The sequence below is a fragment of the Pocillopora verrucosa genome, chromosome 1, assembly GCF_036669915.1.
Source record: "Pocillopora verrucosa isolate sample1 chromosome 1, ASM3666991v2, whole genome shotgun sequence".
NCBI classification, from domain to species: domain Eukaryota; kingdom Metazoa; phylum Cnidaria; class Anthozoa; order Scleractinia; family Pocilloporidae; genus Pocillopora; species Pocillopora verrucosa.
This window is the reverse complement of record NC_089312.1, coordinates 18,541,989-18,553,298: the sequence shown is the minus strand read 5'-3', so window position 1 is coordinate 18,553,298 and position 11,310 is coordinate 18,541,989. Positions and strand designations below refer to the sequence as shown.

Here is an 11,310-nt window from a genome sequence, read left to right as displayed (position 1 = left end):
CACAAACAATTATTACGTGAACCCGGGACAGCGAGATGCGACGTTCAACGTATACTACGACCTGTTTCCAAATTCCGTTACTGTCCTAGTCACAGTTCATGTGTCACGTGCCTTGCGTTACTTAATCAAATCTCCTTGTGACTCAATTGGTCAAAAAGTGGATAAATATTTTTAATAAAGACAATGGCTGTTTATTTGAAGTATTAAATAGGACAATAGAAGCGACTGATCTGATTGGTCGAGAAACACGTCATTATAGATATATTGGGTTTGTGCATTCTGTTCATAATTCCCTCGGGAGGGTTACATCGCAAATTCTGCTGTCCTTGGGGAGTTGAACAGCTCACAAACTCTTCACGACAACAAAGAAACCTGCGACTTGTGACCGCGACCCGATTTCAAGACATAAGACCGGCAAACCCGCGAATTAAGGGTCAGATCGACTGTCCGTCGACTAGTAAAACGGGACTCACAACGCACTCGAGTGAAAATATTTGCCGAACTCAGCACGGCAACGCAGGATAAATTTTTAGCCATTTTCAGTTCACTGTTACATTCATGCAAGAACATAGCGTTACTTCACCGCTAAAAGAAGAAAGCGTCGGCTGGATACAACCAGCTACCATGGACAGTAATCAAGTGGCCAGGTTGGGTGTTTTATACTTTGGCGCGTACTAATTTCCTCTGGCAAGTAGTAGCGTAACACTGATAGCGTCGTCTGTATAAGCCACGTGATTGCAAATTCTCGAATACTGAACTCTGTGCATGGAATATTTTCTTTCAACAAAACTTTCCAGACTTAGTTTTACCTGGACTTTTATTTGTTTTATCCAGCGGGTACGGCTTGGCCAGAGCACATTTCGAGAAGCAGCCTCCTTCAAATCTCCGCAAGAGCAACTTTTTCCACTTCGTTTTGGCGTTCTACGATCGCACGGGACAAGCAGTTGAGATCGAGCGCGCTGCTTTCGTGGGTTTCATCGAGCACCTGCCTGTAAGTCTTATTGTAGTTATTTACCCAGTTAAGTAATTAAAAAAAGTAAGTGTTTAGGCAACTTTCTTGTCTAGATGTGACTAGTTTTGCTTGTTTCTTGGTCACTTAGGATCAGAAGAACGTTCGAAATGGTGCATCTTACCGGCTACAACTTCTCTATAATAATGGTGAGTGGTTCGTGTTCACTTGTCCATGTGTGTGTACATTTGACGGACGATGAAGTGTGTATGAGTGAACTTGTTATCAAATTAAGACAGACCCCAGTGGGAATATGAAAGTCACTTGTGGACTGATAACCGTCGACAAGGGAAAAGTGATCCGCAGTCTTTAGAGACATGTTTTGGTTCCAGTGTCCTAACCACGTCTTCATCGCGTTTCTTGGCAGCTGTTCATCTAACGGAATGCGACAATATTCGCGCTGTAGTATTTACTTAAGTTGCTGAGGGAGTTGCTTCTCTAAACAAACTGTACAAGTTGTTTGCTATGCCTTAGGGATCAGTTTCAATCGCTGATAAATGTCTGGCGAAAAAAAACTCTTTGGACCAACATAAAAAACAGTCCTAAAGAGAAATGGGTCAAAGTGCGTCGAAATTCACAAACGCGCGTAGGGCTAAGTGCAAAGGACAACTTTATTTTACTTGATTTCTTTGACCCAGTATTTTTCCTTCTCTTTTTCGTAGGTATTAGAAGTGAGCAAGATGTATTTATTCGCCTTGTTAACTCGGCGACAAAGCAAGTAAGGAGTGAAATTTGTGTTGCGTTCATGTTTGAAAAAAGAAATTACCATACATTTTACTTCCCAACTTATGAAGCTAATTAGCATTCTTTTCCAGCTACACTAATGAGTTGTTTTCATGCTACCAAAGCGCTGACAATAGACGACTTGAAAGTTCAATTACCTATTGACCTGAAGTCGTTTCCGTTCTTCATATTTTTCTATCACAATCCAACGAGGAAAACGTTAGATTAGACCTTGAAAAATACGGAAAAAACCTTTACGTGAGTTGGACTGCTAAACAGTTTTTTTTTCTTCCTTGGTAATGAGTTTTATTTCCAGATTTGAGCAAGAGATCTTGCTAGAGCAAATGTTTTGGTGACCATAGTTACATTTTGTGTTTAAAAGACTGAAAGGTTAGATTAATACCGAAGCTGATCAGTTAGAAAGAAAAAGATGTTATACATAATCTTTTTTTAATAATAAAATTAAAGCTAAAATGTTTTGTTTCCCTCAGCCTATTGTATATGAAGGGCAGGACAAAAACCCTGAGATGTGTCGGGTTCTCATGACACATGAAGTTATGTGCAGGTAATTTTTCCAACATTTCCTTGGGTCAGGATGATTTTAGAATTTGGGGGACATTTTGAAAGTTCTGGACCTTCCCCGGACGTCATTCATTAGCTAAAAATCTAAGTGTGGTGTTGAATGCTAATTACTAAGAATCTTTTGTCTTTTCCTTTTTTAAGCCGATGCTGTGAAAAGAAATCATGCGGCAATAAAAATGAAACACCATCAGATCCTGTTATAGTAGACAGGTACTGTTGACTAGTAACAATGTAATAGAATTATGTTCCCATGTGGTGCTTAAAGCTGAAATCTTCCCTAAGGGAAAAGTAGACCATGTTCCACTTCTAGGCCTTAGGAAGGTATTTTTATTCCTATTGTTAAGCTATTGAATTCAAAAGGTTACATGCAGAGGTGTGAAAGATGCTCTAATTGCTGTCAGCTTTTGTTTGCTTTTAACAAATACCTTCGTGAAATGTTGTTTTGTCATAATAAATGATGCTATCTTGGAAACTTTTTTAATTCTCTCAGGAATGGTATCTACTTGTTGATCATTTTTTGAGAAAACATAGTAAAAACTGAGCTAAAAGTTTTCTCCATTTTTTTTTGAAGAAATAACATATTTAAGTTACACCTTAGTAATTAAAACCTGGTTAACTTAAATAATTAGCCTTGATAAACTTTGTTGACAATTAACATTTGAAAAGAAATTCCTGAGCTAATCTGATTTTTTGTCACTGTAGAAACAATTGGCTATTGTTTGTATTTCAATTTAAGATATTTGTGTGTTATATTGCCTGTCTGTTTCCATGGATATTCATATTTAATCAACCTGCTATTGTATGAACTCCAGGCTAGAGTGTTGAAGCTATTTATACCCACATATACTTGATATTGGTTTGACAAGGAAAAGCAGCTCTGCTAACCAAGCTTGTAAAAACTGTGCTAACAGAATATTTTGTATTAGTTCATTGATGATGATGAAATATTGTAGTGTTTTAAATAAATAGTATCTGAAGTGTTAAAAATCAATATTTATGTGGGTGTATCCACCCTCACAAAAAGCATTACCCTGGCATTTCCTTTCTATTGATAACGGACAACAATATGAACTCATCGTTGTCATTATCCTCATGTTGCATACGTGACATAAGGCCCTACCATGCTAGGTCAGAGGTCTTTTATTTCAATAGAAAATAGTTTTTAATTAAAAATAAATTAATGTGAAGATGTTTGTCCATTGTTATAGGGTTACTGGAATAGTTGTAGTTGAAAGCAACAAAAGTCAGTGAATTACCATGATAGCTTTTTTTTGGTCTGACTGGAATGGTGACTAAATAGTTTGTTGCACTTTTTTTTTTGGCTTGGAATGATGAAAAATGAGCAATTTGTGTTGGATTTACACCAAAAAATTCTGTAACCATTCCAGGAATAGATGGTTAAAATCATCTTTTTATACTATATCATTTCACTGTTGTAGTACATACTAAAACAACTATTCACCTGTAGTGGGGGTAAGTAGCTGGTTGTACACTGTAAAAACTTACCTCACCACTCCAGGGTTCAGTAAACATCAAACACCAGCCACCTCCACCTGGGTAAATAATTTTAATTTAACAAAGGGAGTTGGTTTAGTTAGTCATTTGCTTTGTTAAAGATCTAAAAGTTCAAATGTTTTGTATCTTTACAGATTCTTTTTAAAATTTTTCCTGAAATGCAATCAAAATTGTTTAAAAAATGCTGGAAATCCAAGGGACATGAGACGTTTCCAGGTAAAAAAGAGCATTGACCTTAGATTTCAAATATTGCTTTCTTTTCTTGAGTGACCATATGCAAATTACTGGTTCACGGGTGAAAAGGTTCTTGTCAGGAAATGTTAAAAAACAATTCATTTTTCCTTCAGGTGCATGTTTCTTCCTCTCCTGATCCTGTTGCTGGAATGTTAGCTTGCTCTGATAACATGTTTGTGCATAACAATTCCAAACACGGTAGGAAAAGCCGCAAAGTGGAGTCTGCATATGGTAGGTTTTTATTTAAATGCGATGAAATAAAGGAAATAAATCAAAATATTAACAACATGCTGAGTTTTATCAGTAATCATGCAAAAACATTGCCAGTGGTCATTTTTATGTTACAAATGTTGAGTGTCCTTTCTAATATAATGTTACTAATAGTTCTTAAATATCTCTTTGTATTTTGCAGCTTATCCATGTATCAAGGCTATTTGTCCCAATGAGGGATGGACAACTGGAGGAACAAATGTTGTAGTAATAGGAGAAAACTTTTTTGATGGTCTACAAGTGGTGTTTGGCTCACTAATTGTTTGGAGTGAGGTAATATATGATTCATTTGGTGGGATTCTAAGGGGTGGGGGATTTTATTATAAGTTTGAAAAGTATTATCATCAAGTCATGCTGATGAACAAAGCTTTCAATTGTTACCTGTGGAAATATGACCTTTTTTTAGCTCTGTTCAGGGGTTTTGTTTAAGGTTTGTTGACATCACTTCGCATTGATTAAGTTTTTGCCTATAAAAGTAAAGCCTTTATATGGGCCCAAGTGGCCCATGGGGCTGGTGCTTAACTTCGGTTTTCTTAGCATGAAGCAGCTAGGAGTATTGCTACTCCCCCCTGGATGGGATGCTAGTCCATCACAGGGTTAAAGTTTTTGCCTATGCTAATGATTAAAATAGCTTTAAAAGCATTTTGTTGAGTAGTCAAGGTTCAAGATTTCTCAAGCTTAATTAGCTTCATGATTGTGTCTACAGTCATATGTTAAAAAAATTAATCTGACCGCAGACATTAATCCTGTTTGTTTATTGGAAAAAAGGAGGGAAATTTCAAGTTTTCAAAGTGTTTGAGAGGGGGAAGTTGGGGTGAAACAATTGGTAGAAAACACAGGAAGTAGTTGGACAGTGAGACTAGCTTACAGTATAATGTGCCTTGTGGCTTATTAAGCCTCTGTAAGTGGGAGATTTCTTTGCCTTGATCTTAAGTTGAATTATTGTTGCCTTTCCTATGGATGAAGTTTATCACCCCTAATGCAATCCGTGTCCAAGCACCACCCAGACCCATCCCAGGCATGGTAGAAGTAACACTTATGTACAGAAACAAGCAGTTCTGCAAGACAGCCCCTGGAAGATTCATGTACTCAGGTAAGAAACTGTAAAATATGAAGTGCTTGTAGTCTTTGTTTAATTTCCTTCTTTGTGGCCGGTCAGATGGATAATGAAGCGCAAAAAATTGCAAATCAGATTTCCAACGTTTATTAGCCAAATTTAACCATCAGTTACCTGTAGATGGCTTAGATTTTCAGCATGCTTATTTTACTATTTCATGGCACCTACATGTAAGAATGTTTTTGCCATTGTCAAAGAAAAATTTGCAAGAAGTCATAATACTGTTTAAGTTTTTATATTGTTTTTATATTGGTTATTCAGTGATTAATGCTGTCACTCTATCCTTTGACTACAGCTCTTTGTGAACCAACCATTGACTATGGCTTCCAAAGACTGACAAAGCTGATCCCAAGACACCCTGGTGATCCTGAAAAGTTACCTAAGGTAAATTATATTTGAGATATGTTGGTTTTCCTTCCATAAGATAGGATGAACATTAAAAAATTTCTTTTAATAGGACTCGAAAATTCTCATTTCATTACAAAACAAGGTCCTCTACAGGAGTGAGCAATCTAGAATTTTCTTCAACTGAGAGAATTTAAAAATTTGATTTGCATATCACTATTTGCAGTTATTACCATTTCTGTTGTTAAGTTACTTTTGATCTTTGTGAGAACCCACCTTGTACTTTCTCTACAGATTATCTCTCATCTGTTGAATTATTTTTCCAGGAAATCATTTTAAAGAGAGCAGCTGATCTTGCTGAAGCTGTGTGTTACAACCTTCCTCGCACCCCAACTCAAATTCATGGGTCACAGTATCCACCCCCTGGGGGGCCACCACCCACCACTGCTGGTGGCACACATCCAATGATGATAGGACAGCACCTGACAGCCCTGTCCCCTGAAGGAATTACAAATGGAAGTACCTTCGTGACCATTACAAATCCAGAGGCTCCAGTCTATGGCAACACAAACCCTGGCAGCCAACAGCAGAGAATAGCAACTTCTGGGGCACACACTGATGCCAATAATAATGAAGTTATTGTCTCATCAGGTACTGATAACAACAGTCAAGGTTTTTCATGGAGGGTGAGGTTGAGGTGGTGGTTGCTAAAAATATTGGATGGTTTGGGTATAAAAATATGTAGTATAATAAGCCAATAATATCACATTGAGGACAAGTATATCCATGAACTTTGTGAGTAGAGAGTTGGTGGAAAAGTGAGCAAGATTGTACTTTGTGTTTTGCCTTGAGGCTCTTGCTTCGAGGCCTTTGTTGTATGCCTTTGAGGCTTGTAACACTGCAAAATTCTACTGATGATCTATTGTGTGGAGGCCATATCTCCACATTCCATTTCTCCAAGATGTTAAGTATCCAATACTCTGTATTACATTTGTGTCCATTAGGTTTAGTTAGATGTGGAGGACACAATATGTCATTTCTACCTGGTTTCACTTGTTCAGCAATCCCATATCTGTTTTCCTCCTTAGATGAATTGTTCTCCGTAATAGACCAAGTTGAACAATATAGATTTTTAATAAATTTTTTTACACTCTTAGGTAGCAGCACTCCAACTGCAAGGCATGTCAATTTGCCACCTGGTTATCCCCATGGTGGATCTCTGGCAAGTGAAGCACATGTTGTCTCCAATTCTGATGTGCCTGTAACACCCTCTGCAGCAATCAGCATGTCAAGTGCTGTAAATGGTATCAATGCATACCCTGGGGGACTTCCACCATCGATTACATTACACAACATGGCAGTTCCTTCATCACCAAGTTTCCTCAATGGTGCCACATGTAAGTTAGAGAGTTTCACAACGTCAAGTTAACTCTATTGATAACTCTATTTTATTGGTTATTGCTACACTTTTTTCACCGCACTGTTTATTACTGGTAACTTGTAGAAATCTGTTTAACCATCTGATGATTATTTGATTTATGCCCATGTTTGGCCCATGGAAAGATTGTTTATTAGAGACTGGGTACTTGCTTCTCAATAACACTTTCACTCCATTGATCTCATTAGTATTTGTCCTTGCTGTCTGCCATACAATTCTTAAATGTTAGTTTGGAGATTTTGGTATTGGATCAACTGATAATCCCCTAATTTATATTTTTCTTTATTTTCACGGCTTGTCTGCTTGATACTGTATTGATATTGTGAGGAGAAATTCTGTCTTGATCAAAAGTTGGAGATCTTTTCTTAAATTCTTTACATCATTTTAAAGCCAAAAATAAAGCAGAACTTTGGAGGAGCTGATGATCCTTGGAACAAAATGTGCCTTCACTTGGAAATACCAATTGAGACAAATTATAAGTAAATGAATATAAATCTATGCTTGTCAACCAAGCTGCATTTTGTTTTACTCAATCTTGCATTGTGTTTAATGTTGTAGTTGTTCCCCAATCTCCATCACTTCCTCCAACACCCAGCAGTGTACCACCCAGTGGAAATGCAGGAATGTTTGCCTTTCCACCAAACATGATTCAGGCTGTCAAACAAAAGAGTGCATTTAATCCTGTGATGAGACCACCCAATGTGTCTGAGGGAAGTACACCCACTGGCTCACATGGAAACTCTGCTGTTATTGTGCCAGGTGAGTGAGAGGAAAATGAAATTGTTTGAATTAGTGCTCATTTTTCTTTATCAATAAAGGGCAAAATTACTGAGCGCTGATTGGTTGAGAGAGAGGGCATTTTTTCTTAATCGAGGGCATTTTTAGTAATCAAGAGAGGGCATGATTACCTGTTAATGATTGGCTAATCCGTTGCATAATTTTGCCCTTTATTGATAAACAAGTAATCCCATGAGACCTCGTACTATTAAGGATTAATTGCACTTGAGTTTTCAAAATTTTCCAAATTTTAACCCTTCGACACCTGAGAATTGCTAGTATCTACATTAAATTTCTCCCAACTTTATCATCCCTGAATGATACATTCAGGTCATGAGAATAAAGGAAATGATCACCAACTAAAGAACCTGTTGACTGGTTACGTAAATTCGTCTCGTCGGCACCTAGGATAATGTGTAGAGAACAATATGGAGATTATGCATACTGATGTTAGGGTTAGTGTCAAGTGTTGATAAAAGCCATTTCAGCAGGAAATAAGTCAGTGTTTGATAAGGCTGGAACTGTGCACCCTTGTTAAATGCTACTTCAAACTTAGGTACAAAACCAACGTTGGGAGTAAGGAAGATTTTAGGAAGTTCTTTGAATCTAACCCTAAACTGAATTTCCGTTTCTGAGTTAGTCATCGCGAATATTTAAGAATTTGTTCATGCTTAGCGTGCGGATATCGAGTTATGGATGCAAGCGGGAAGTTTGGAGAGCGCGAAAAATGCGTAAGAGTAGCTCGAGGCGCAGCCGAGAACAACTCTAGCTCTAACTCAATATACGCACAGCTAAAAGCATGAGCAAATTCTTTTATAACAGAGCGACAACAAGAATCTGCGCGAAGAAGCCTTTTATTGTTCCGGATAGAGTGCGAAATTCTCACAACGCATCAAAAAAAAGGAACAAACGTGCCTATTGGTTGGTCAAAAACACGCCACATTATATACTTAAAATTATAACATAGCTAGTAAAATTGTTTAATTAAATTCAATTGCGCGAGCGTGCTTCATATTCCTATTGTGCACGCTCATGACGTTGGCAAACATAGCCCTCGAGAAAAAGTTTTTCCATCGGGTTGAAAATGTTACGAAACAATTGGTTCATACGTCAGCTGTGCGTTCATCGAGATATGAAGCATGCGGGAAGTTTGGAGAGCACGAAAGAGGCGAGGCGTAGCCGAGAGCAACTCTTACGCATCTTTCGTGCTCTCCAATTGGAGAATTGGTTCAATTGGTTCATACGTCAGCGTGCGTTCATCGAGATATGAAGCACGCGGGAAGTTTGGAGAACACGAAAGATGCGTAAGAGTTGCTCGAGGCGTAGCCGAGAGCAACTCTAGGTTCTTGAGTGACGTCTTAAACATTGCAGTTTGGGAGAAGTTTGGAGAACACGAAAGATGCGTAAGAGTTGCTCGAGGCGTAGCCGAGAGCAACTCTAGGTTCTTGAGCGACGTCTTAAACATTGCTTTTTGCTATGGTTTATCTGTTTATACTAGAATGGCCGAATATCGACTGCTTACGCGTTATCGTGGTTTCTTCATATTCTACAGGTATGCCTTCCTCCTTTGGTGGCACATTTGCAATTCCTGTAAGTGCTGCAGTCCAGTCCAAGCCAGCGAGCCATGTGGGAGCAACCTCTTAAGTCACCGCATTACAAGCACAAGCACATCACGCACTCGGGGTCAGAACATTGACTGCAGTGAACAATTTCTCAGGAGGCTTCGCTGGAGAAATAGAATCGGCATTATTTACATGTACTTAGAGAAGATCACACTGTTGAACAATCGAAAAATTGCCTTGAATCAACGAAATGCTTTGTGCGTTTACATAGCCGCCGAAGTAACTGGTGACTCTTAATTTCTTTGTTCACAGAGTCTATGAAATTCTAATTTAACATCCTGAGGAGGCTTTGCCATTTAGGAAGATAAAACGTCGCCTTGTTTTATCCAGCAGTCCACTTTAGTATGTTTATATATATATATTTTTTTTCATCGAATTTGTTTGTTTTACACAAGTTTTCTACAAACGTACTCTATTTTGGAGTCTGGGAAATAATCGAATTTTTTAATATAAATTTAAGATATATTTTTTCAGGCTTTTTCTTTTGAGAGAAAAATTATAAATATTCATTGAATGCGGACACAATTAGTGTCGTATTATTTTCCTAAAAGTTAATATATTTCTTGTACTATACGTATTTTTCAAGCAATATTGGACGGTTTCGAACATTTTTGAGAAGCAGTTGGAATAATGCTTGAGTCGTACAACTTAACTTATTTTTCTATAAACGAAACGCTATTTCTATAATGGATACAGACTAGAATAATTTTACATTGACCGTAAACGATATTTATTTTTTCCTTGTTTGTAAGATGATAATTATTTAGAATGGGTTGTAAGTATTTTAATCGGTAAATCGTAGATTTCCCTTCGATTTACTTAAATATGTATGGAACAATTAAGCCAAATGCAAAACAAGAAGCATACAGCAACTACAACATCCACTGCAGCATATTAGAAAAGTGGTCGAATTGGAATAATTTTCTTGGAGAATATTCCATAGCACAAAACTTCGTGTCACACAATTTTGTCACATAATTCATCTTTAACACTATGTCACGCAGAAGACTGTTTTGTGACAGTCTTGTGAAGGCCATGTGCAAGTTCATTGATACGCTCTAAATATCTACCATAAACTGTAAACGTTCATCGAATCATAACCAGTTCCTATCAATTGCAACATGTTTAAAACAGGTTTATCTGTTTCATCCTGTAATAGCCGAGTATTTTCCACGTGTTCTCGAGAACGTGTAGATATATTTTTGGTGTGAGACGTTTTTTTTTTTTTTAACTAATGGTGTGAAATTAAATATATATTTTCAAACTCATTGTGTCGCTTTTTGAAGTCCACACTGCCATTAACCTTTAATTTTTGAGCATCGAAAATCATCAACTCTTACTGGGTTTTGTTTGTCTCCAATCGGACTCAAGCGTCCGAAACCGAACGAAAGCGTCCTAAATCGGAAATATTTTCTCTTTGTGTGTTCGTGCGAGGTGTTATCTTTGCAGATGGCATTTTCATGGTTTTTTTTTTCTGATTATCAAATGAAGCACGAGGGGACGTTTATAATGAAGTAATTTTTAAAGATTAAAATCTTTATTAAAGGGGGATATGTTTCCGGAGAAACAACTATGGTGCTGCTTCAGCGGGGCTGCTATCAACTTGGTTGATGAAGAAAATTGGCCATCGTAAAGATGTTGCTAAGCTTTGAAAACTCTACGGTGGCCAATTCAAAAT

At 37.5% G+C, this 11,310-nt stretch overlaps 1 protein-coding gene across 1 annotated transcript; it reads left to right on the top strand.

The window, feature by feature from the left end:
- Positions 1-308: 308 nt before the first annotated feature.
- LOC131788773 (transcription factor COE1) lies at positions 309-10,868 on the top strand. Its single transcript, XM_059105864.2, has 15 exons — positions 309-647; positions 835-991; positions 1,101-1,158; positions 1,672-1,727; positions 2,224-2,297; positions 2,456-2,524; positions 3,964-4,045; positions 4,177-4,294; positions 4,476-4,606; positions 5,300-5,426; positions 5,746-5,834; positions 6,122-6,446; positions 6,953-7,192; positions 7,792-7,992; positions 9,563-10,868. The coding sequence occupies exons 1-15, from the start codon at positions 559-561 to the stop codon at positions 9,652-9,654; spliced, it is 1,908 nt and encodes a 635-aa protein (XP_058961847.1). The 5' UTR covers positions 309-558; the 3' UTR covers positions 9,655-10,868.
- Positions 10,869-11,310: the final 442 nt, after the last annotated feature.